Source organism: Solanum lycopersicum, chromosome 9, assembly GCF_036512215.1.
Source record: "Solanum lycopersicum chromosome 9, SLM_r2.1".
Taxonomy (NCBI): Eukaryota; Viridiplantae; Streptophyta; class Magnoliopsida; order Solanales; family Solanaceae; genus Solanum; species Solanum lycopersicum.
Window position 1 is genome coordinate 69,350,987 of NC_090808.1, and position 25,394 is coordinate 69,376,380.

The 25,394-nt window shown below is 32.9% G+C and overlaps 3 protein-coding genes across 6 annotated transcripts; all 3 read left to right on the forward strand.

Moving 5' to 3' along the window:
- The first annotated feature begins 786 nt into the window (after positions 1-786).
- LOC101265070 (geraniol 8-hydroxylase-like) lies at positions 787-5,048 on the forward strand. Its single transcript, XM_004247964.5, has 3 exons — positions 787-3,938; positions 4,049-4,330; positions 4,552-5,048. The coding sequence occupies exons 1-3, from the start codon at positions 3,060-3,062 to the stop codon at positions 4,873-4,875; spliced, it is 1,485 nt and encodes a 494-aa protein (XP_004248012.1). The 5' UTR covers positions 787-3,059; the 3' UTR covers positions 4,876-5,048.
- A 3,379-nt stretch (positions 5,049-8,427) lies between these two features.
- On the forward strand, positions 8,428-20,388 carry LOC101263849 (phosphoglucan, water dikinase, chloroplastic). Its single transcript, XM_004247960.5, has 19 exons — positions 8,428-8,952; positions 9,921-10,524; positions 11,907-11,993; positions 12,063-12,194; positions 13,037-13,162; positions 13,274-13,452; positions 14,150-14,234; positions 15,112-15,279; positions 15,369-15,421; positions 15,738-15,946; positions 16,035-16,153; positions 16,722-16,792; positions 16,927-17,044; positions 17,435-17,521; positions 17,630-17,716; positions 18,197-18,273; positions 18,374-18,539; positions 18,696-18,807; positions 19,164-20,388. The coding sequence occupies exons 1-19, from the start codon at positions 8,729-8,731 to the stop codon at positions 20,066-20,068; spliced, it is 3,609 nt and encodes a 1,202-aa protein (XP_004248008.1). The 5' UTR covers positions 8,428-8,728; the 3' UTR covers positions 20,069-20,388.
- Positions 20,389-20,638: 250 nt separating this feature from the next.
- Positions 20,639-24,019, forward strand: LOC101265678 (ankyrin repeat-containing protein At5g02620-like). Of its 4 annotated transcripts, none has more exons than XM_069288878.1 (6): positions 20,639-21,262; positions 21,404-21,547; positions 21,698-21,886; positions 22,064-22,141; positions 22,506-22,960; positions 23,307-24,019. In XM_069288878.1, exons 1-6 carry the CDS (start codon positions 20,926-20,928, stop codon positions 23,931-23,933), a joined length of 1,830 nt encoding a protein of 609 aa, XP_069144979.1. In that variant the 5' UTR covers positions 20,639-20,925; the 3' UTR covers positions 23,934-24,019. The 4 variants fall into 4 exon arrangements, with proteins under 4 accessions (XP_069144979.1, XP_025888777.1, XP_010326940.1 ...); XM_026032992.2 differs by having other exon boundaries at positions 20,789-21,262; positions 21,695-21,886; positions 23,292-24,019; XM_010328638.4 differs by having other exon boundaries at positions 20,789-21,262; positions 21,695-21,886.
- Positions 24,020-25,394: the final 1,375 nt, after the last annotated feature.

The following is a 25,394-nucleotide window of genomic DNA, read 5'->3' on the forward strand; positions in this document are numbered from 1 at the left end:
ATATATTTTACCCTTTTCTTCTTCGTTTTATTCTATTTTTTCTTATTTCCTTCTTTGTCTTTTAAATCTTATTTTATTTTAAAAGATAAAAAACGTGAATTTTATGAAGCATGAATGTTGAGATATCATACTAAAAATATTTTTAAGAAATTTATTCAAAAAGATGAAAAATGTGAATCTTATGAAGCATAAATATTAAGATATCATTCTAAAACTATATTTTAAGAAGTGAACAAAGTAAAAAGAAAAAATAGTGTTCATATCTCAAGTTCAATTAAATGTAGAGAAATCATTCAAAAAATTATAATTTAGAAAGGTATCATAACAAAAAAAACAAGGGAAAAAACGATCACATCTCAAATTAAAAAATCACTAATCTTACATTATCGACTTTCTTTCCCACAACATTTATTTTTAATATTTAACTTTACGAGTTCAGATACATTGATTTCTTTAATACATTTCATATTTAATTTTGAACATTTTTCATAATTTTGAACATTTTTCATAATTTTCTTCTATCAAATTTATGTGATTAGTAAAAATCAACTCCCTTTTATAAAGTCAAAATGATGGGTTGGGATGTCAAAATCGCAATCAACTCTACCTTTGAATTCAAAAAAGGGGGTCATAATATCAACAGTATAGCAATTCACGTTGATAATAACACACACAAAAAAAATCATATAATTCATATCTACCTTAAATTTTTTTTAAAAAAATTATAAACTGTTATACCAATATCATTGACAAATTAATCTATGAAAATATAAAGGAAAAAAGGATAAATATACCCCTGAACTATAGTAAATGGTTCACAGATACCTTGCGCCATACGTTTGGGACATTGATGTCTCTGCCATCCAAAAATTAGAACATATATGCACTTCACTCTAACGGAAGACTAAATAGGGACACGCGGCACAATCTTATCCGTCGATAAATGTCAGATCAATGGATAAAATTATGACACGTGTATGTCCGTTAGTATAAAGGGTATATATGCTCTAGTTTTTAGACGACAGGGGCACTAATATCCCAAAAGTATGACGAAGGATATTTGCATATCATTTACAATAGTGCGGGAGTATATTTGTTCTAATTCCCAAATATAAATCATTCATGAACGCCTTCTTGTCAAAATCATAATAATTAAAAAAAAAAAAACTAGTTTAATATGGTACTAAAATAAATAATTACACCTCAATCCCTTTAACCTATCTAGTATATAGATAATATATACACCTTATACTAAATATACATATATGAAGTGGTCATGATTTTACAATCAAGTTATTGTTTTGAAAGCAATTTGACCTACAAAAGTGAAGATTTCCCATAATATTGGCCATGGTGAAAGGTTTTTTGCTTGCTCTTCTGCTTATTTTTGCTATAATAATACAAAGAAAAATCAAAGAAAAAATTGATACACACATTTTTTCAGTTATAATACAAGTCATATGTCATGTACATTTTAGTTTTTACATAAAACAAATAGGCATGTGCCTATATAAGATAGTGTTTGTGGACACAATGAATTTTTGCTATATATAATAAATTTTTGCTATATATATAATGCCAAACTTTTTAGATTTTTTTCTATATATTTCCAAACTTTTTAGATTTTAACTAATCTTGGCTAAATATATGCCAATAATTCTTAGAAATATATATGGATATCAATAGCCCTTTCTTTGAAGAGAAAAACATAAAACAGTCTATTTTAAAAGTAGAAAAATATTTCTTCTGTCCCTATTTATTTGTTCATATTTTTTTATATCGATTCCTATTTATTTGTTCATTTCAATAAATCAAGAAAGGAAAATAATTTTCTTTTCTAATATGTTCCTATTTAATTCTAGAAAATTTCTAGTACTACTTAGTTGTAATGCATGTTTTTTGAAACCAGAAAATATATTTATTATATTAGGGGAATTGCATAATTTTTTAAATTAAGAATAAAATTATAACTAATCTATGATATTAATTAGTGCTTAATATGTGTGTCACTTTTAAAATGAAGAACTAAATAGAGACCTAGAAAATAATTCATTATTTATGTCCAACTGAATATTAGCTAGCAAAGAGGTCTATTTTGGGTAATCTTTAAATTTCGCCATTCACCATTTTTTAATATTTGCTAATTTTCTCATATAATAATAATAATAACAATAATAATAATAATAATAATAATAATATGTCTTCTTCTATTCCTTGATATATTATGACAGCTCAATCCCATTAAACTATCTAGAAAAATGTCAGTAGCCTCCACCTAATTTGGGGGACCTCTTGTTTTTTATTTTTCTAAAAAATATAAATAAATAATAGATTATAAATATTTCTTTTAAAAAAATTGAATATTATTTAGAAAATATAAAATTTCATAAAAGAGAAAAAGTTTATTAGAAATTTTGATAAATCTGAAATATATATTCTATATCAAAAAGGATTAAACTAATAATTATAAATAAAACTATTTTAAAAATAATTAACCTTCCTTTAAATTTATATTTTAGCCGCCACTGGGTCAATTAGTCGTACCGTCTGTGATAAAGAGTGATGAGTGATGGACTTTTGTGTATAGGGCTGGCCTACCCTTCTATTTCATTTCTATTCCACTTTTTTTTTTTTAATTTTTATTGGACCTATTTTTGATATAATAAAATCCATTTGAGAATTTCTTTTTCAAAAACAATAGTAATTATTCCTTCAAATCCCACTGTTCATTAAAACGAAAAAATAAAATAAAAATAGTAACATATGATTTATCAAGTTTTCCTATTAAAAAATCACTATAGTTAGTAATTTTAGTAGCGAAAAATTAAAATAATTTTAAAAAAATATTTATTTGATACGTCTATTTTAACGAATAGAATATAATATATATGTATATATAAAATAATGTTATTTAATTAGTAACACTAGTGGTGGTTATTATATTAACTAGTACATGATTGATGTTATGATATTTAGTGACACATATGTATCTTGTATCCTTTATTATTATTATCATTTATCTTGTCAGCTTTCAAAGTTGAAGCAAGAGAGAGAGGCCTATGGATTACTATACACTTGTGTTTGTGTCAATTTTAGTGTTGGCTAATATCATAGCAAAAATATGTAGCAAAGGAAGCAAAAAACTTCCACCAGGTCCATCACCATGGCCAATTATTGGAAACCTTCAGTTGTTAGGTGCAAAACCTCATATATCACTAGCCAATCTTGCAAAAAATTATGGTCCAATTATGAGTTTAAAGTTAGGTCAAATAACAACAATAGTCATTTCCTCATCAACCATTGCAAAACAAGTCCTTAAAACTCAAGATCAAGCCTTTTCATCTAGATTTGCTCCTAATGCTCTTCAAGCGCACAACCATTACAAATTTTCTGTGGCATGGCTTCCTGTTTGTCCTCAATGGCGAACGCTTCGAAGAATATTGAACACTAACCTCTTATCTTCCAATAAGCTTGATGCAAATCAACATCTAAGGTCTCAAAAGGTGAAACAATTGATTGATTATTGTGACAAATGTAGTCAACAAGGTGAAGCTTTGGATATAGGTCAAGTTGTTTTCAAGACTAGTCTTAATTTGTTGTCAAACACACTTTTCTCCAAGGATTTGGCTGATCCTTTTTCAGATTCAAAGGTAGAGTTGAAGGAAGTTATATGGGGTATCATGGCTGAGGTAGGGAAGCCTAATTTAGTAGATTTTTTCCCCATACTTGAAAAAATTGATCTTCAAGGAATAAGACGTCGCGCTATCATTCATTTTGGTAAGTTGTTTAAACTTTTTGATGATTTGATCAACGAACGATTGGAGGAAAAGAAAAGACCAGGATTCATGGAAAAGAGCGATGTTCTTGAAATATTTCTCAATATTACTGAAAAAAATCCTCAAGAGATTGATCATAATCACATCAAGTCCATGTTCATGGTTCGTATTATTTATCATGAGCTTATGTTATATTATTATAATTTATGAATTTTTTTTATTATTATTGCAATATATGGTTATTTATTTTGATGTACAAATTAATGTTATAGGACCTATTTGGTGCGGGTACTGATACAACCACAAGCACATTGGAATGGGCAATGGCAGAATTGCTTAAACAACCTGAGATAATAAAAAAAGCTCAAGTTGAACTTGCTGAAATCATTGGGAAAGGAAAATTAATAGAAGAAGCTGATGTTTTTCGACTCCCTTACTTGCAATGCATTATCAAAGAAACATTAAGATTGCATCCACCGGTTCCGCTCTTAGTTCCGCGCAAAGTAGACCAAGATGTTGAATTGTGTGACTACATCATCCCAAAGGGCTCACAGGTATGTATGTGTGGTAAATAAAGTTATTTGACGAAAATAATATGAATAGTGTACTAAAGAGGACCCAAAAGAAAATTTATAATTATTTTTTAAAAAAATAAAATAAATTAAAATTTGGTTAGAGTTGGATGGATTAGGTTTGACCTGTTGTTTAGTACTGAATCTTATTGAGCTCTTTTAACCAATCCAAACATAAACTAACTCATGTAATTTGAGTCCAGGTACTAGTTAATGTGTGGGCGATTGGTCGAGATTTTACTTTTTGGAAGGATCCTTTAGAGTTTAAACCTGAGAGATTTTTGAATTTGGATCTGGACATGCGAGGACAAGATTTTGAGTTGATTCCATTTGGTGCTGGACGAAGAATATGCCCTGGGTTGCCACTAGCATTGAGGATGATTCCAGTAATGTTGGGCTCACTGTTGAATTCATTCAATTGGAAACTTGATGCAGGTATTGAGCCACAAGAATTAGACATGGAGGAGAAGTTTGGTATTACCTTAGCCAAAGCTCATCCTTTGCGAGCTATCCCCTCTCCTCTTTGATCGATGTTGCATTGCCTAGTCGATAAATATTTATATGTATTTGATATTTACGCTGAAGCAAGTATTTTAATCTAAATAATCATATATATGTATATTGCCTATATATGTTTCTCATGAATGTTATTTGCTTTAGGCAAAAAGAGAATAAATATAAAAGATTATGAAGATCAAAAGAGGAGATTCATGTTGTGCAATACTAATAGTTTCCTCATCATAAATATTTGTAGCATATTAAAAAAAAATCTCTACCTAAAAATAATAATATGATAAAATATCCATAATAAATTTAAAATATCACATAATAATACGATATGTTTTTCTTAATTATTTTTTCTATTATTAGCGGTAAGATCTATGAAGATATGGTCGATTATAACTTCGTCATTTAACTTGATATTTTAAGAGAAAATATAAAATATGAATTGTAATGTCAATGGTATGCTGAAAATATATTCCGTATTAGATATAAGTGGGCCATATCCACAATTCAATATCTGTTAAACCATCTCCGACCACCTCTATTTTACTCTTCATTTTCTATATTTGGAGAGTAAATAGAGTATGCCCTCTCCAACCCTTCTCTATATTCAATTTATCGAGAGGTGAATGGTAGTTCTTCAAAATTGGAGAACTACTACTCACCCTCTCTATTTCACTTTTTTAATATTTCCATTATTATTTCTCAATTAACATATTATTTCATATATGAATTGGTCATGATTTTACAATCAAGTTATTGTTTTGAAAGCAATTTGACCTACAAAGTGAAGATTTCCCATAATATTGGCCATGATGGAAGTTTTTTGCTTCCCCTTCTGCATATCTTTGCTATAATGATATAAAGAAAAATCCAAGCAAAAATTGATACACACATTTTGTCATTGTCAGTTATAATACAAGTCATATGTCATGTACATTTTAGTTTTTAAATAAATAAATGGGCATGTGCCTATATAAGATGTGTTTGTGGACACAATGAATTTTTGCTATATATAATGCCAAACTTATTAGATTTTTTTCTATATAATGCCAAACTTTTTAGATTTTAACTAATCTTGGCTAAATATATGTTAATAAATGTTTAGAACTATATATGGATATCAATTAGCCCTATCTTTGGAGAGAAAAACATAAAATAGTCTAATTTAAAAGCAGAAAAATATTTCATTAATTATGTCCAATTGAATATTAGCAAAAAGGTCTTATTTAGGGTATAATCTTTAAATTTCGTCATTCACCATTTTCTAATATTTGCTAAGTTTTCCCTTATATATGTCTGTATTTTAATAATAACAACAACAACAATAACAATAATAATAATAATAATAGGATACATCTATAATTACATATTAATTATTGAAAATAAAATATTACTCCATATGTCTTCTTCTATTCTTTGATATAACGAGGTCCAGGGGTGGCTCTACTAGCCTAGAAAAATGGCACTAGCCTTAGGCCACCTAACTTGGGGGACCTCTTCTTTTTTTTTTTTTTAAGTAATAATTACTTTTAGAAAATATAAAATTTTCAAAAAAGAGAAAAATTTTATTAGAAATATTGATAAATCTAAAATATTGTATATCAAAAAGGATTAAACAAATTAATTACAAATGAATTTATTTAAAAGATAATTAAAATTTAAGATCTTTGATTGGACTTATTCTTTGATATAATAAAATCCATTTGAGGATTTCTTTTTCAAGAACAATATTAATTGTTACTTCAATCCCATTGTTCATCAAAACGAAAAATAAATAAAATAGAACATATGATTTATGAAGTTTTAGGGGTGCATCGGTTCGGTTCGATTTATGTATTATCGTTTTGATTTATCAATTTTCAATTTTTAAATAAGCTAACCCAATAACAAATCAATAAGATATTATTTATCGATTTTTGATTTATCAGTTTTTGATAGTTATCAATTTGATTTTCGATTTACTCAATAAAAAAATATCCCTAAAATATTATATAACTTTTATTTAGTTAAATATAGTCCCATTTGGTGCTGGTCTAAGAATATGCCCTGAATTTCCACTAGCATTGAGAATTGTTCCAGTAATATTAGGGTCACTCTTAAAATCCTTCAATTGGAAGCTTGAGGCAAACATTGTACCAAAAGATTTAGACATGGAGGAGAAATTTGGTATCACCTTTAGGTAAAGCTCATCCTTTGATAGTTATTCCCATTTTCTCTTTGATGTTATCGAGTCAATAAGTATTTATATGTATTCGATATTTATATTAAAATTAAATATTTATAGACCTTAAGCAATATTATTTAAAGAATAACGTGATATGTGTGTGTATGAAATATTATCAATCAAAGTGTTTAGATATGTAGAATATATTATTTATATGAAATAACTGTTTGATCAATTTAAAAAGTATTTAGATAGATCATATATTTATTTATGTGTCTGTTTACTTTTATAATTGATAACTCGATGTATAAAGTTTTAGTTTGTACATAGAAAATTAAATTATTGAGATTCTATTCTCACGTCAACAACATGGTTGAAGTGCAAAAATTTAATATAATTTATATTAACCATGAAAATGATATTCACGATATATATGAGTCATGGAAAATGATTCGTTTAATATTTTATAATACTTGTATTGGATTCATCTTTTTGTTTATTTATCTAATAAACCACCCTTAGTTGAGTATATCTATGTAATATATATTGGTATTATTATTGATTTGATATTAGAATATTTGTTGATTTGACGTAAACATTGAATATCATGTATAATAAAAAAATAGTGGTGGCCGTAAAAGGAGAAGGGGATAAACTCATCATGTAATTGACGGTTTTGAATTTAGTCAAATTTCAATATGTATATCAAATATTAATTTAAATAGAACATGTAATAACCAGATAAATGGGCCAAGTCCACAACTAAATAGTCTCTGTTAAGGATATTGGATTGGGCTTAAGAGCCTAGGATTCAGGAGAAGTGTATACGGATCCCTATTTAAGATAATAGTCACAATTATATTATTTAAAATTTAGCCTAAAACTGGAGATTTCATATTTAAGTTGCAACTTCAGTTCAATTGTTACCATTCAAACCTCTGAATTTAAAGTTTAAGTCATTTTAACAAAATAGAATTAAATTTTTAAAATTTAAATTTTGAATTTGATTTTTGAATCGCGAATACATTAAAAAAAGGAGACACAATTGCTTGCAAAGGATGGGATTTTGCAAAATGCCATCCAAGAGCTTCCAATTGAAAGAATTTAAAATGGACCAAACATTACATGCAATAATTCTCAATGCTAAAATTATCTTCTTTTCTCTTGAGCTACAATAGTGCATATTAACTCAAGTAAATATATAACTTATAGCCTATTAATCATGAATTTATCAACCCATAGTATGTTACTCAAATTTTAAATTATTTGACTAAAAAGAGAAGTAAGCTATATATATTAATATATTTGAGATACACAAACTATTATTTTTTGTTGCTTTGAGTTCTATTTAAATCTATACTTATCATTATCATATCTACTTAAAATATGAAATTCGCAAAAAAATAATAATTTAGATATGTTTTTTTTTAACTTGTACTCATTCGAATTAAAAGATCTAAAAATTGACATGTGACACCTATCCACAAATGGAGGGTCCTTCTTTACTACACTCTTTACAATTCCATGATTGTTCCATCCCAAGTTTATATTTTTTTTCATAAATAATTTTGTTAGATCGCTCCTAGGAATTTGTATTTGTAAATATACTTCTCCTTGATTCCACTCTACCTCTAAAAGCCAATCTTTTCTGTCTTAAAAATCAAAGTTTGCTGTCAATTTCAAGAATCAGTATATAGTTTTCACTGTTAATGTGCTTTAATATGGATTCTATGCATCTGTCACACTATTATTCAGTTCTAAATGTGAAAAAGAGACAACCCCAGATCAAGATTTTGAAGCAATTCAATGTTGTACATCAGATAAGTCATACAAGTGTGAGAAATTTGACCCTTTTGCCTGCAACGAATTTGGGTTTTTTCATGGATCGTAGGGTTAAAGGAATTGTCTGTGGGGTGTCTTCTGTTGAAACCAGGTATCCTTTTTCTTGTTTCTTTGAATTTGTTTTTACTGAGATAGCTTATAATGTGTTAAGTTTGAATTAAAGATCAAAACTTTCAGTTCTTTATAATTTGGAAATAATAAGTGTGCTTAAGCTTATTTTATGAGAATGGTGTTTTCTTCTGCTCTCTGTGTCCAGGTGTCATGAAGTACAAAGTTTTCACCTTGAATACTTATAATTTGGAGAAGAATGGTGGTCACCTATTAAATTGAAATTAATATGATATTGAATAGTTAAGCTTAACTTGTATTAAAGATCAAAACTTTCACCTAAGTTTATAATTTGGTATATATATATATATATATATATATATATATATATATATTTTGTGTGTGTTTTATTCTATGAGAATGCTGTTTTCTTCTACTTCCTCTGTCCATTTAAGGTGTCTTTAAGATTGGTTTTAAAGCTAAAAGTTTTCACCTGGAATACTTAATTGTTCAGAGAAAAATGGAGGCACCTATTAAATTAAAATTGATATGATGTTGAATAGTTAAGCTTTAGTTGCAGAAGACTCAGTGTATTTGATGTTCAAAATTTTGTAATTTTGATCTTAAAGAAGGCCTAGTGCAGTTAATCTGGGAGAGAGTACGAGTTTTACTGCCTTTGTGAATTAGATAGGAAATGCAGTGATATTAGGGCTATGGTACTGCCCGACCTTGGTACTATTTCTCAAGCAGATGGTGCAACCGTGAAGTTCCACTGTCTCCTGAGTTAAGTTTTCTGTGTTGGCTTTACTGCCTCAACCTTGGTAGTTTTCAGTTCTTGTTTCAACTTTCAAGCCATTACTTATTCTATTTTACCCCAATTATACATGACAAAAATTAATAAATTATGTTATTGTAGACCAATTGTATTATGTGGTTCAGCAAAATCATTGCTTTTATTTCACAGATTTAAGATATGTGGGTTTTCCTTGACTAAAATTTTCTTCGATGCAGGGAAAACCAAAATAAAGGAAAGAACAAATCATCTAGTGAGAAGGTTCAGCTACGTTTTCGGCTTGATCACCAAGTTGAATATGGGGAGCACATTGCAGTTCTGGGATCGGCCAAAGAATTAGGGTCCTGGAAGAAAAATATAATGATGGATTGGACAGAAAATGGATGGATTGGTGAACTGGAAGTACGATCTGGCGAGATTCTTGAGTATAAGTTTGTAATTGTTGGTAAGGACAAGAATATGTTATGGGAAAACGGCAGTAATCGGATCTTGAAGCTACCAGAAGGAGGAAGTTTTGAACTGGTCTGTCAATGGAATGTGACAGATGAGCCTGTGAATTTGTTGTCATTGGATCCATTTGAGGTAGAGAAGTTAGTAGAAGAGACAAGTGATAATGGAGCTACAATTACTAGCCAGGCAGTTGTTCCTGACGTAGTAACAAGTCCATTTGTGGAGCAATGGCAAGGGAGGGCTGCATCTTTTGTACGTTCAAACGACCAGCTGGATTCTGATAAAAATAGGAAGTGGGACACATCAGGTCTCACCGGAATTTCCCTAAAGCTTGTTGAAGGTGATAAGAATGCTCGAAACTGGTGGCGGAAGGTGAGAAGATAGATTAGATCTCGTCTTGATGGCATGTTTGCATTCTGGAAATTGACTGTGCCATAAAAGAATTACTTCTGTGCAAGATAGCATCACAGGGCATCTCTGCAATTTATTTTCTATAATTCATCAATCTGCATTGTTGGTATCCTCACTATTGCAAGAGTGTCTTCTTTTAAGCTCACTCATCACTTGTGTGTGAAGTCCTCCAAGTGTGTCTCCTTTTAGCTATGGGGATATATATATATATATATATATATATATATATAGAGAGAGAGAGAGAGAGAGAGAGAGAGAGAGAGAGATTTGCTAACACTCATGATGATTAATGAGTGGAGAAACGGTATGAAGGAAGAGATGGAATGAGCAAAGAGGGAAGAGAATAACTTTCCTTGCGTTCTGTGTAAGATCAAGTGTGGCCACAGAGGAAAGTTGGAGAGAGATGTTTCCAGGAGATTGAGAGATATTTTTTGTAGAGCGAGCACTTGGTTCTTATGCAAATTGACTGATGAACTACAATATTCTCTTCTTTCAGTTTTATTTGTTGCTAAGTAGTCCATGGAGAAATTGATTGCTCTCCATTTGGTGGTCTACTATACTACAAGTTGCTTTTCATCCATCAGATTAACAGGCCAAAACATATCTTGAGATAGCTATGTGAAAGTGCATTTTCTTGTGCTTAGATGAAGCTTGAATTTGTTGTTCAGCTATATCAATAAGGATGGGAGAGCCGTTACTTCATATTAGATTTAGATTATTGTTATCCTTTGCCTTATTTAAGATGTTTTTTTAATGCCAGTACAATGATATATCTTGAGATAGTTACATAGTGGTGCCTGTTAGTGTGGTTTGGCGAAGTTGTTTCTCATTGATACCAATAAGGATGATAAAACTATCATTTACTGTTAGATTTAGGTTATTGTTACTGGTTCTCATTAGAGATACAGTATGGAATAGCAGCGGCTCAAACAGAGAGACAGAGGAAGCATGAGCTTTTAAAAGCTAAAACTTCCTAGCATAATGCTAATGAGTTGGCTGTATGTGAACTCATAAGTCATAGCAAAACTATTGGCGTCTATTTGAAATATTCCCCTTTTCTCATTCTTTTAACTTTACTAATTTGATTATATTTAAAGATAGTTTTAGTTCTTCTCAGTTGGAGATAACTAAATATACTTTGGAACAACGGTAGATTGTGTGATTAAAAAATAGCTGGTTGAAGAGAGGTAACACCAGCACTAAAGCATGAGAAGTGATGTTATTCTCTATTAATTGCAATTCTTGTGGTTTGTTACTTTTCCATTTCGTGAAAAGGCTCTAACTTCAGAATTGTCTACATCTCTTTATAATTAACTGTCTCCTTTTTTTTTTACTGGTTTTAGCTTGAGGTTGTTCGAGAACTAGTTGTTGAAAACATGGATAGTTCACATCGCTTGGAGGCTCTCACGTATGCAGCTGTCTATCTAAAGGTCTCGTATATTTTTAGATGACTTGCTTGATTCATTTCTATCTCTACTGAATATTACTCTTGGGTGCAGTGGATAAATACAGGGCAAATTCCTTGCCTTGAAGATGGGGGTCACCATCGACCAAATAGACATGCAGAGATTTCCAGGCTTATATTTCGTGAAGTAGAAAAAGTCTTGAGCAGGAAAGACACTACACTTCAGGTGTTCAACCGTTAAGTGCACCTCATTACGCTTATTTTAATTTTTGTTATGTCTTTCGATTCTGGAACATGTTGGTTGCTCTTGAGAAATTAATGTTGATCCGTTGAACTGGTTCAATTCGTTCTGCAAATTCTTATTCGATTTGTTAAGTGGTGGTACTATATGGTAACAATAAGTCATAGGTAACTGGAAATCTCAACAAGGTAGAGGGGAAGCCCATTATCTGCCGAGTTTCGAACTGTGCCTTTTGTCCCTCAGGAATTTCTCGGTTATAAAAAATGTGACTGGAAATCACACAAATGTAACTTCAGTTTAGACGCAACAGTAGATATTGATCTCTTTAGTATTTTGTTAGGAAGAATTCAGTTGATCTATGTTTTATTCCTTGAATTTTTATTTAGAGCACTGCTCTGAAGAGAAAATGTTATTGCTTCTACAATTGAGCTAATTCTGTGGTTCAGTTTTTTTTCTTCTTGATGGTAAAATCAAATATGCTTTTCTAATGAAGAAGGGTCTGAACTTCTGACTGCTTTTCTTTCTTAAATCTCATTAATATAGTTAGAAAGTTCCGTCGGCAAAGTAACAATTGGTCAATATAAGCTCTTGCTTCAAATATTATTAGACCATACATCTGCTGTCTGTAATATGATTATGAGATTTAAAGCTTTTGAGTTGAAATGCAAACAAAAAGGTAACTTGGGAACATGATACAGGAAGGAAAGGGAGTTAGAAAAATCATCACTCTGAACTTTGTGGATATGAGTCAACCGTTATCTTGTTCTCGAGCTTTTCCTTACCCAGTTTTGAGTGGCTTAGAAAAGTTTTCTTTTCATTATATGCAGGAAATACTTGTGATCCGCAAGATGCAACCGTGCTTGCCTTCTTTTAAAGCAGAATTCACTGCATCCGTTCCTTTAACGAGAATCAGGGACATCGCTCATAGGAATGATATTCCGCATGATCTTAAGGTTGTATACTACCAAAATACTTATTTTTAATTTTTCCTTGCATTCTCAATATTTTCATGTTTTTTACGTAATATATTTGTCCTTCTTACTATTAAAATAACCTTACTTCAGCAAGAAATCAAACATACTATACAAAACAAGCTCCATAGAAATGCTGGCCCTGAAGATCTAGTATCCACAGAAGCAATGCTCGAAAGAATTACCAAACAACCTGGACAATACAGTGAGGCATTTGTAGAGCAATTCAAGATTTTCCACAATGAACTAAAAGATTTCTTCAATGCTGGGAGGTATGACCTTCATCTCTTACTTGTTTCAAAATATTTGATTTCACAAAAAGTCAGTCCTATTATGGGATAAAAAGGAGATAAGTTTAGTAGATCGACTAATCAAGCTTCTCCGTAGCATGCATTGGTCCAGATCCATTACTTTATAAAATACGCTTCTTCACTTGCTAGATAATAGTGTCTCACCAGTATGTTGTTCCTCAATTTCTTCCTGAATTGTTTTTCTCTACAACAATGTTTTTTCTTTCCTATATTAAATTTTGCTACTTTGCAGTACCCTCACTTTATTAATTGAGAGGTATCTAGACATGACATGTCTGAGAGATCAGTTGGCTCGTGATGTATGAACTTCACTGTTTGCTATCATACGTGCAAATGTGGTTCTCTCCCAAGGAGAAAAAAGTAGATTGATTGCATTGTTATAGAGTCGTTTAAGGATATTGTTAAGTAACTTTTAGTCTGATTAAATGTGCTCTTTGACAGTGAAGAAAAATGATTTGGGTGCATGTTATAGAATTTTCTCGTCCTTAGTAATGGGTCACCCTTCAAGGGATATGTTTCTCCAGTACGTAATTCCCAATCATGAACGTCCGTATGATTTACACGGAATTAATTAGGTGCAATATGTTCCTACAAAAATGCTTACACACTGGAAAATGAAATTTGCTTGAAATAACTTCTTTCTGTTCTGTCTATTCAGTCTTGATGAACAGCTGGAATCTATAAGAGAATCACTCGACGGAAGTAGCTTGACAATGCTTTCATCATTCTTGGAGTCCAAAAAGGTCAGTGTATTTGTTTTGGTGATAGCTCTACCTAAGAGAAGCTCCAAAGTTTTTACTAATGCGATGAGATTTTTAGCAATAGCTGTGTGTTCTTTGATATTATGAATGTAGGTTAAACTGTTAGTTAGGTATTTATGTACATAAATTTGACTTAGATGTAATATAGTGAAGGTTTACGAGCTACTCGGGGCTTCTTTCATCTTTCTCAATTCATATGGGTCACTGACTCTGATCCGTACCCACTCTTCAACTATCTCTCTGCTCCAATTATCCTCTTCAGCCTATTCTCTGTCTCTCTACTTCAAACCCACTATCTTCTAAACAAAAGGAAAAAGGTATAAAAGAAAAACAAGTAAAAAAGGAAAATCTTTCACCCACATGTAAACCTAGAATCTGTTTACTCATGCGGCATACAAGAAGGTGTGGGAGAATAGAGTGTCCCTCACGATTGTGCAAGAATTTCTAAAAGAGTTTTCAGTGTCATGGGTGACGCCATCGATAACCTTAAGGTTTTGGGTTCGATGCTTAGATTATATCAAAATATTAAAGCAAGAAATGTATGAATAGTGATTCTCGGCAGTTTGGTGTCTTACCTTCAGGATTACTCGGCAGTCTCAGGCTATGATTGATACCATTTTCTTACTAAGTGACTGAAAAAAGGAAACAAAAAAATATTTTTCTTACGGAGGGGTAAAAATGTTATCTGGTTCACTTGCGATGAAATGCATCTTTTGCTTTCTATAGACCCTATGTCTCCTCAAGAGATAGCATATACGTATTTTGGCCTCTTGGTATTTTCCTGTAATCAAGGATCTCTTAGTTGGATAACTCCTATTATTAAAACTGACGTTGATTCTGGCTTTGGCGTCTCTCCCAGGAATTGGTTAGATTGGATGAAAAACATAATGTTTCAGAGACTGAAAGAACTGGATTTCTAGTCAGGACTATCAACTCTCTGAATGCTCTTCGTGAAGTAATTTCCAAGGGTCTTGAAAGTGGCCTCCGAAATGATGCTCCAGATGCTTCAATAGCTATGCGTCAGAAGGTATGAATTGTTTAAATGTACCAACACTAAAGTTGTCATTGATTCCTGTTACTTGAATCATCCAATACTTCCAACTTTTCATTGTGCAGTGGCGTCTCTGCGAAATTGGGCTTGAAGACTATGCATTTGTTCTTTTGAGCAGGTATACTCTGAATACCCTATATGTATGGAAAAAACATATGGGTGCATTGCAGGGGAAATACATTGGTCCACTTCAAATTATATTTTCCCTTTTCCTGACAGTAAAAGATTTTTAAAAAGTAAAATTGAGGATAGGTTGATCAATCAAACATAAGAGTATTTTATTGTTTTGATGGATCTATTCTACATTTGAGCATCAGTTGCATATGTTAATATACTTTCCATTTATTTTTTTATTTTTTCGAGGAACACTTCCCATTTATTATTATTACAATCTTCTTTTCTCCCGAGCTAAGAAATTTTCAATCGAAATATAGGTTTGTGAATGCAGTTGAAGCTCTAGGAGGAGCTGATTGGCTTGCAGAGAATGTAACTGTGAAAAACGTTAGCTCTTGGAATGATCCAATTGGAGCACTTACAGTAGGAATCCAACAGCTAGGCCTATCTGGTTGGAAGCCCGAGGAGTGCAAAGCTGTTGGAAATGAACTTCTGTCATGGAAAGAAAGGGGTATTTCAGAAATTGAAGGTATCTTATTGTCATCAATGATTTATCATGCGTGCAATCAAGAATGCATCAGCAATCCTGAAAATTTTTGGGCTTATCCTTACTGAAGGCAGCGAAGATGGTAAGACTATATGGGCATTAAGACTAAAAGCGACTCTTGATAGAAGTCGAAGGTTAACTGAGGAGTATTCCGAGACACTTATCCAAATATTCCCTGAAAAAGTACAGGTATAACAACTTTTTGGAAATGAATTATTCCTTCTGTTTTAATTTTCTTGTCTTACTTTCCTTTTTAGTCTGTTTAAATAAGAATGTTTCTTTCCTTTTTGACAATTCTTTAATTCTAACTTTTCACATGACATGTTTAAGACCACAAAACTGGGCATTTTGATAGCTTTAGCTTAAGATGACAAGATTCAAAAGTCTTGTTTACTTTCTTTAACTTTGTGTCAAGACAAAACCAAACAAATTGAAACGTAGGAGTACTTCAGAAGACAGTAGTGGCTTCTAAGCTTTCAATTTTTCTCATGGTACCGGTTTGGCTATTATTTTCAGTTCTTGAGTTATTGTTCACTAGTTTGGAATTATTATTTTTAAAAACTCCATTATATGTGGCATGCCTGTAAGCTATCCAAATTGGAACTACATTTGGACCACATTGTGATATGATTAGCTAAGTCAGTTGGAGGGAAATTGATTTTCCTATATCAGCCCTTATTTCATTCAGTGTCATTGACATGCTTGTTAGGTAAGAAATATATAACTTGGGATTTTAACTGAGTATATGGTCTTGCAGATTTTAGGAAAATCTTTGGGAATTCCTGAAAATACTGTCAGAACATTTACTGAAGCTGAAATTCGAGCAGGGTATGATTGCACAAATATTTTATTGTTCTGAATATTGTTGCTCCAATCTTATCCTTCTGATTTCTCTGTCTGACAGAGGATGTTACTGTAAGTTAACAAAGTGCCTAACTTTGTAAAATACATGCAATTTGTAGTGTGGTTTTTCAGGTTTCGAAGTTTGCTACTCTACTTTTGAAGGCTGTTAGAAGGACAATTGGGTCATCGGGATGGGACGTTCTCGTTCCAGGAGATGCTTTTGGAGAGCTAATACAGGTGAATATTATATTGTCAATCTCTTATTCCAGCAATTTATTTATATATTTAGAGCTCTAGCTGGTATTTGCTCTACAAAATTGGTTAATTTGCTCGAAATGCATGCGCAAGCTGGCCCGAACATCGGGGTATAGAAAGATTTGGTTTATTTGTTAGAAGTAAGATTTTTTGTCGCAAAAGAGTCTAGAAGAATTCATTTTGATCAAGCTACAAAGCACTTGGGTTTATCTGAATGCTTGCAGTGTAACTTCTTCTATCCAGTTCAGTACTTGGTCTATGTTTTGACCTTAACTTCATGCTGTGAATTGCATCTTCTCTGTTTGAAATTTTATCCAAGGTAGAACTAGTTTTATATAGTGCTGATATGTTGTCTGATTACTCACATTTCAGGTGGATAGAATTATCCCCGGCACTCTACCATCATCTGCAACAGGACCTGTTATTCTTGTAGTGAACAAAGCTGATGGAGATGAAGAGGTTTCTAGCGCTTCTCATCTCTGTGTTGCTTCTGCAGGATCCTAAGGCATTAGAAACTTATGTATTGCACGGAAAAGGATACTGAATGGCCTGTTGACCATCTTGCAGGTGACTGCCGCAGGGAGTAACATATCTGGAGTTGTACTTCTACAGGAGCTACCACATTTATCTCATCTAGGTGTTAGGGCCCGGCAGGCGAGTTCCAAATCTTGTCTCCATGTCCTAAAGTTAATTATAGTGTCTTGATTTTGTTATCTATCACGGATTTGGAGAGAAGGTTGATAGGCAGTGGAGTGTTTTTCTTACTTTTTGTCGGATTTCTGCTTGGCTAGTATTAGCCGTATTCTTGTAGTGTCTTGCTTTTGATATGATGTATCATCATCCATTGTTTATCATGTTTCAGTTATTGCACTATTTTTTTTTTTATATTAGTTGCTATGTCTTCTTCACTGTCGTTCTTACTTTTCGTACTTAGATTTGCTATTCTCTAGCTGAGGGTCCTTAGGAAACAACCTTTCTACCTCCACGAGGTAGGGTAAGGTCTGTGCACACTCTACCCTCCCTAGACCCCACTTGTGGGATCTTACTGGGTATGTTGTTGTTGTCCAAAGTTAATTATAGGCTTTCTTTTATATGAGTGTTAGTTACAGAAGTGTGACATACTTTTGATTGCAGGAAAAGGTTGTTTTTGTGACCTGCGATGACGATGACAAAGTTTCTGATGTAAGACAGCTACTAGGAAAATATGTGAGGTTATATTCTTCAAACCTTTTAACTCACTGATGATTATAATGCATTAGTAGTTTCTTTATTTTGTCCTTAATTTTCTTTGGGTTTTCCCTTTTCTTTCAGGTTAGAAGCATCATCAACTGGTGTAAAGTTAACTGCTTCTTCATCAGAGAAGACGGGTGGTGTTTCTACAGATAAACTTCTTTCAAGTAATGCGTCTTCTACAGGTGCAACCTCATCAGACAGCGGTGCTTCCTCAATTGCCGTCAAATCATCTCAAGTTAAAGAGGTAAATAACTGTTTCCTTGCAAATAACCTTTTTCTCCAAATATGTTCTGCTTTAATTCAGTTCCACCCCTCTTTTCTCACTTTGCTTTCTCTTTATTCTTTATTTTCTATTTTTTTCTATCATTTGCTTATCGAGCTGCCAAATTTCTACTTGCAGGTTGGACCTGCTAGAGGTGTTATTCCTCTTGTTGATGCAGATATACAAACCTCTGGTGCAAAAGCTGCTTCTTGTGCTCAATTAGCTTCACTGGCCACTTCTTCTACTAAAGGTAGTCTTGGTTCTTTGCAGGACAACCCTCTCTTCATATCATCCGTACTTGTTACTATTTTATTCTTAGTTGCTGTAGCTAAAATGTCAATTCTGCTTAACGAACCCTTTATTTAAAAATGAAAGTTCCATGTAAATGTTTTTGCTCCCATTCTATTTTTTTTTTTTCCTTTTTCCAGTTGAAAATTTGGTCCTTTGCATTTCCTATGTTTGTCATAGTTAAATTTCGGTGTTGGTCAACATCGATTGGTACTTTATTTTTGCGTTTAGCTTATCATAGCACAAACGATGGATGCCATTGGTGCAATATATGTCTTTGCCCTTTTTTTTTGGGTCTGATGATTTATCTGATTGCAGTTTATAGTGACCAAGGTGCACCAGCATCATTTAAAGTTCCTGCTGGAGCAGTTATTCCATTTGGTTCCATGGAAACGGCATTGGAAACGAACAAGTTAATGGAGACCTTCACATTGCTTGTTGAGCAGATAGAAACAGCTGAAATTGATGGCGGTGAACTTGATAAACACTGTGAGGATCTCCAGAAGTTAATATCTTCGTTATTGCCTGGACAAGATGTCATCGAAAGCTTGGGAGAAATATTTCCCGGTAATGCACGTTTAATAGTGCGTTCAAGTGCTAATGTCGAGGACTTGGCGGGGATGTCAGCAGCCGGACTTTATGATTCAATTCCTAATGTTAGCCCTTCAGATCCGGTAAGGTTTGGACATGCTGTAGCCCGTGTTTGGGCCTCGTTGTATACTAGAAGAGCAGTACTGAGCCGCAGAGCTGCTGGTGTGTCCCAGAAAGATGCTACGATGGCCGTGCTAGTGCAAGAAATGCTTTCACCAGATTTGTCTTTTGTCCTCCACACACTGAGCCCCACGGACAACAATCATAACTTCATTGAGGCTGAAATTGCACCTGGACTCGGTGAAACACTCGCTTCAGGAACAAGGGGTACACCGTGGCGTCTATCTAGTGGTAAATTTGATGACACAGTTCGCACACTAGCATTCGCCAACTTTAGCGAGGAGATGGTTGTAGGTGGCAATTCCCCTGCTGACGGAGAAGTTATTCACTTGACTGTCGATTATAGCAAGAAACCTTTAACAATCGACCCCATTTTCAGACGTCAGCTCGGTCAGAGGCTTGGCGCTGTTGGTTTCTACCTAGAACGCAAGTTTGGTTCTCCTCAAGATGTCGAAGGATGTTTGGTTGGTAATGAGATTTTCATCGTGCAATCGCGACCTCAACCCCAGTGAGATATCGAGTTTGCACTGTACTTGTTCACAATAGCGTTTGTAAAATTCAGCATCTCTCTGAGGTGTACACAGTTGATTAAATAAGCTTATACTAGTCCTATACGAGTAAAGGAGCAGCTTGATGCATTAAGTTACCGTTATGTGCAAGCTCTGGAGAAGAGTCGGACCACGAGAGTCTACTGTACGAGCCTTACCTTAAAGAGTCTATTGCATTTCTGTCTCACCTAGATTGCACAATCTGCTGTACTGGCTGAGATCATACTTTCATATTATTATAGACATTAATAAAGTTCAATCACATATTAATTCACTGCTTTGAATTTTTCCTCTGAAACTGTATTCACTTTATGACTTCAATTGGTCATCTTTCTATATCAGAGAATAGTACCTAACTATTTTTAGCAATTAAAATGAAATTATTGTTATCTGCAAAAGTAAGAAGATACCCCTTACCTCTTTGCTATATAAATAGTTGATTTAACTTGAAAAAGCTGAAAAGCCAATGTTTCTTTTTAGATTTTTCCTCAAATTAATTTGCTTTAATCAAGAAAGCAAAGCATTTCAAGAAGTAAGTAGGGTAGGGTAAGTAGCTTTTTTTTTTTTTTTTTTGTTATTCCAAAGAACTAAACTTGAGCAACTTACCCACTAGTAAATATTCCAAATTACATCTATAAAATGAGGTCTCGGTTCAAAGTCTGAAAACAACCTCTTATAGGAATGTGTATAATTCGTGTCGTTTAGTCCTTTCTAAGACCCCACACATGATGAGAGTTTAGTGCATATACTTGCCGTGTTGGTCGCTACATATATATATGATAAAAAAAAAACTTGGAATCCCAAGAAAAGATTGAATTAAAATGCAGAAGGATTTGAGTGACAAAGCAAGTCGAAGATCAGAAGCTTACGTAGCGGCATCTCGAAGGAGTTCTCTTGAAATTATACGTGAATTTTGGAGAGAAGAAGGTGTTGCCCCGATGGATAATCGGGGTGATACCATTCTTCACTTTCTAGCAATCCATGGTAACTTGGCGGGTTTCGAAATTCTTGATCCTGATTTGAGCATTGAAGATTTGGAAACTACGAATAGTAATGGAGATACACCATTGCATGAAGCTGCAAAATTTGGTAAAAAAGATGTGGTGGAGATGATTTTGAAGAAGGAGAAGGACTTAATTTTTGTGCGTAACAACTTAGGTAAGTTAGGGGCGGAGTTAGAAGCCCAGATACGGGCCAGGTTCTTCCAGACAAACTCAGTAACTTTTGTTCAAATAGTAAATGTATACTCATTCTAAAAATTCAACACATAAAGTTGAAATTCTGGCTCGGCTTTTGCAGGTGAGACACCACTTTACGTAGCCGCGGCAAGTGGAGAGAAAGATGTATTTACTCTTCTAGCAAATTATGATTTTAGTGAGGTAACTATGAAGAGGAATGATGGTAAAACTGTACTTCATGCAACAGTAGCCCATGATTGTTATGGTAAGTTTTATATTATTATTGCGAATGAGCGGATTGAATTAAATTTGAAATTTGTGATCTTCTGTTGCTATGTTACACCTGTACAGGTACCTAGTAACTTTATTCATTGATCGACTCCTAATTATAATTATTTTGTTTCATGTGAAGCAGATCTAGCAATATATATAGTGAATCAATATCCTGAACTTGTTAGCCAAAGTGATAATGAGAAAATGAGTGCTTTGAATGTGTTGGCTACAAAGCAATTATCATTCAAGAGTGGATCTGAATATTTATTTGAAGAAATAGGGAAAACACCTTCTGTTCCTTTTCAGATGATTGAAACCATAATCTATTCATGTAAGCTCACATTTAATATTGCTCTACTTGTCTTGAGGTCCTTCATATTCTTATTATTAGTTAATCGCATCGTATTTCCACCTGTCAAAATACTTGAGGAAAAAATAGTCCAAATTTACTTTCTCTAATTTTGACTACGGTTATTACCTACATTTAATTTGCTATTTGATGGAGCAGGTATTCCTCCTTTGTATACACAAGCTAGCACCAAAATTTTCAGCAGAGAAAGGTCTTTATTCACCAATTTTCTGTTAGGTATATATATGCCCCTTCATTTAATCATCCATTATATGATTCATATTAAGAATTGAATATACCACTTTTATATTTGCTAAAATAGTATATATTATGTGCCTATTATGACATGTATAGATAACCTGATAGTGTAAAAATTATATGCCTATTATGACATGTATAGATAACCTGATAGTGTAAAAATTATATGTCTAATTCTCCATTATATAAAACGAATTTGTAGTTTTGAAAAATATAAGACACGCCACCTGCTACAACATGTAAAGGTGACTTGATAGTGTAAATTCTTTAGACTGTCGGTAGATATTAGTCAAACTCTTAATGCCCTACTTTCTCACTTGTATATATCTTTTTTGTATTTTAGGTAATGTCTGGTTACAAGTCATTGATGAAGCAAAGCAAAACCATATTCTTGCTCTAATATTAGCAAAAATGTTGCTGGAAAATTATGATTGGAGCTATAATACTGACTACATTGTGCCAAATCCACTAATACAAGCATCAAATCTCAAAATCAATGAGTTAGTTGTTGAAATTTTGGAAATTTACCCTGAAGTTGTTGAGACATTGGATGAACAAAAGAGGAATATATTGCATATAGCAGTGGAACATAAGAACAGATTTTTGTTTGATTATTTGGTGAAAAAAGTGGGTCATATAGAAAGGATGTTGGCTGATGTTGATGAAGAAGGGAATACAATATTGCATTATGCAGCAAATGTTGGATCACCATTTAGAACATCAAGTTCAGAGCATTTTGATGAAGTGTGGTGTGTTTTGTCTGTGTTCATGATGATGTGGGGGATCCTTTGGTTTAAGGTACTTTTTCTCTTTTCTTTTCTCTTTTTGTGTGTATTTATGTTGTGCTAACGCCGTGTGAGTTTGCTCATATTGTTGGTTTCATTTTTAGGCTGACAGTCAACGTAAAACTATAACTAATTTGAGTATGTCCTGCATCCTTAAAGAACTTATGCCCTACTAGGCATAAGTTTGATTGCTAAGGGAGTGACAGCGCCTACCACATACAATGTCTAGTACTACTCCAATTACCTTCAAAATCAACTACACAAGCTCTGAAATAATGTGATTTCTAATTTAATGATGAGCTAAATCAGATGATTCGATACAATATGTATTGAGAAGATGACAGTTTTTATCTTTGCAGCACGTAAAGCACCACGTACATCCGCGCCTGTGGGACATAAAAAACTCCAAGGGTGTAACAGCAGAAGAGCTATTCGAAAAAAACCATCAACAAATACGAAAAGAAGCAGAGGACGCGATTAGAAACCTAGCGAATTCAGCTCTAGTACTTGCTACTCTCCTCTGCACAGTCAATTTCGCTGCTATTTTTACAGTCCCTGGAGGATTTGATCAGACAACTGGCCTGCCAATCTTCCTCCAAAAATTGAAAGATGAAATATGGATGTTGATATTTTACTTAGGTGCAGCACTTATAAGTTCACTAGTCACAATTGGTACGTTGTTATCATTTATTCTTTGCAAATTTCATAGTGATGATTTTTATATTTCTTTGCCTATAAGGGTCATAATTGCTATGGTTTCAGTATTTTATGCCACAACATTTTCAGTTTTGGCATGTGTGCAAACTCTAAATCTTGAAAATATTTTTTTGAACAAAGATGTATGGTGGCTAATTATAGTTCTGGTAGTTGTTGGATTTATTATGACCCTTATTTATATAGATTTAGCATTTCCAATTTTTGATTATGTTTATTATTTTTTTTCTTATTCATTTATATCCAATAAGAGAGGGAGTTATGTAAGTTAAAGGTTTTGATTTAGCCATGTAACTATGTTGTAAGTTTTTTCTTATTTGAATTAATGAGAAATGAGAAGTTTGAATTGTTGCTGTAACACTTTCTTTTTTTTTTTAGTATTGAGTGATTGTTTTATTCAGTGGCATGTCCCTGAAATTTGTAAGTGGTGCAACTATATTACATTAAAATAAGTGAACTAATGGATAATTTGTCATCATTATAGTTGTTTTATTTTAAAATAAAAGACGATAGATTTTATGTGTTATAACACATGAAAATTAGTAAAATTCGAGGTTTACTTGCTCTAGGGTTTATTTGATCTTGAAAATTGGTTGTTTCGAAGGATATCTATGTAATTTTTGACAAAAATGACGTCGAAATTTCAAATCACCAAAATTCATGGACTATGCACATGAAAATCGATAAAATAAGGGGTTTATCTGCTCTGGGCTCGTTTGACCTTGAAAATGAGTCGTTTTGGTCGTGGTGACCAACTGGCTCCATGTCTGAGGTCTTAATGGAGGTCCATGTAAATTTTTGAAAAAAAAAGACTTCGAAATTTGGGGGTTTACCTGCTCCGTGACTTGTTTAACCTTGTGAATAAGTCCTTTTGGTCTTGGGGACCAACTGACTCCATGATTAAGGTCTTAACGGACGTCCATGTAAAATTTTGAAAAAAATGACGTCGAAATTCTGGATCACCAAATTCATGGACTATAGCACATGAAAATCGACAAAATGGGGGTATACTTGATGTATGACTCGTTTTACCATGAAAATGGATCGTTTTGACCGTCGGGGTCAACGGGCTCCATAACTAAAGTTTTAATGGACGTCCATGAAAAATTTCATAAAATATGACGTGGAATTTGGATCACAAAAAAATGGTGAACTATAACACACGAAAATAGGTAAAATGGGAGTTTACCTACTCTGAGCTCGTTTGACTTTGAAAATGGATTGTTTTGGCCATCAGGGTCAACTGGATCCACAACTAAAGTTTTAACGGACGTCCATGAAAAATATTGGCAAAAATGACGTCAATATTCTAAATCACTAAAAAAGATGGTGGACTATATAAAACACAAAAATTACCAGAATAGAGGTTTTACTTGCTTTGAGCTTGTTAGACCTTGAAATGGGTCGTTTTAGCCATCAAGGCCAATTGGCTCCACAACTAAGGTCTTAACGGACGTCGATGAATTTTTTTGGCAAATATGACATCGAATTTGGGATCACCAAAAAAGATGGTGGACTATATAGCACACGAAAATCGATAAAATACTTTAAGACTTGTTTGACCTTGAAAATGAATCGTTTTGGCCATCAAGATCAACTAGCCCATAAAAAATTTGGTAAAAATGACGTTAGAATTAACTAGGGGGACCTGCTCTAGACTCGTTTGACCTTGCGAAATGATCGTTTTAGCAATGGTGACCAACTGACTCTATGTTAAAGTCTTAACAAACGTC

What these genes read in the sequence shown, in the direction of transcription:
- LOC101265070 (XM_004247964.5), top strand. Translation starts at nt 3,060, where the DNA reads ATGGATTACTATACACTTGTGTTTGTGTCAATTTTAGTGTTGGCTAAT. An exon ending in ACATCAAGTCCATGTTCATG is followed by an intron (nt 3,939 to 4,048) that starts GTTCGTATTATT and finishes TTAATGTTATAG; the next exon opens with GACCTATTTGGTGCGGGTAC. An exon ending in TCATCCCAAAGGGCTCACAG is followed by an intron (nt 4,331 to 4,551) that starts GTATGTATGTGT and finishes ATTTGAGTCCAG; the next exon opens with GTACTAGTTAATGTGTGGGC.
- LOC101265678 (XM_026032992.2), top strand. Translation starts at nt 20,926, where the DNA reads ATGCAGAAGGATTTGAGTGACAAAGCAAGTCGAAGATCAGAAGCTTAC. An exon ending in TGAAACCATAATCTATTCAT is followed by an intron (nt 21,887 to 22,063) that starts GTAAGCTCACAT and finishes TTGATGGAGCAG; the next exon opens with GTATTCCTCCTTTGTATACA. An exon ending in GGGGGATCCTTTGGTTTAAG is followed by an intron (nt 22,961 to 23,291) that starts GTACTTTTTCTC and finishes AGAAGATGACAG; the next exon opens with TTTTTATCTTTGCAGCACGT.
- LOC101263849 (XM_004247960.5), top strand. Translation starts at nt 8,729, where the DNA reads ATGTGCTTTAATATGGATTCTATGCATCTGTCACACTATTATTCAGTT. An exon ending in ATATTCCGCATGATCTTAAG is followed by an intron (nt 13,163 to 13,273) that starts GTTGTATACTAC and finishes ACCTTACTTCAG; the next exon opens with CAAGAAATCAAACATACTAT. An exon ending in GGGTATTTCAGAAATTGAAG is followed by an intron (nt 15,947 to 16,034) that starts GTATCTTATTGT and finishes TCCTTACTGAAG; the next exon opens with GCAGCGAAGATGGTAAGACT.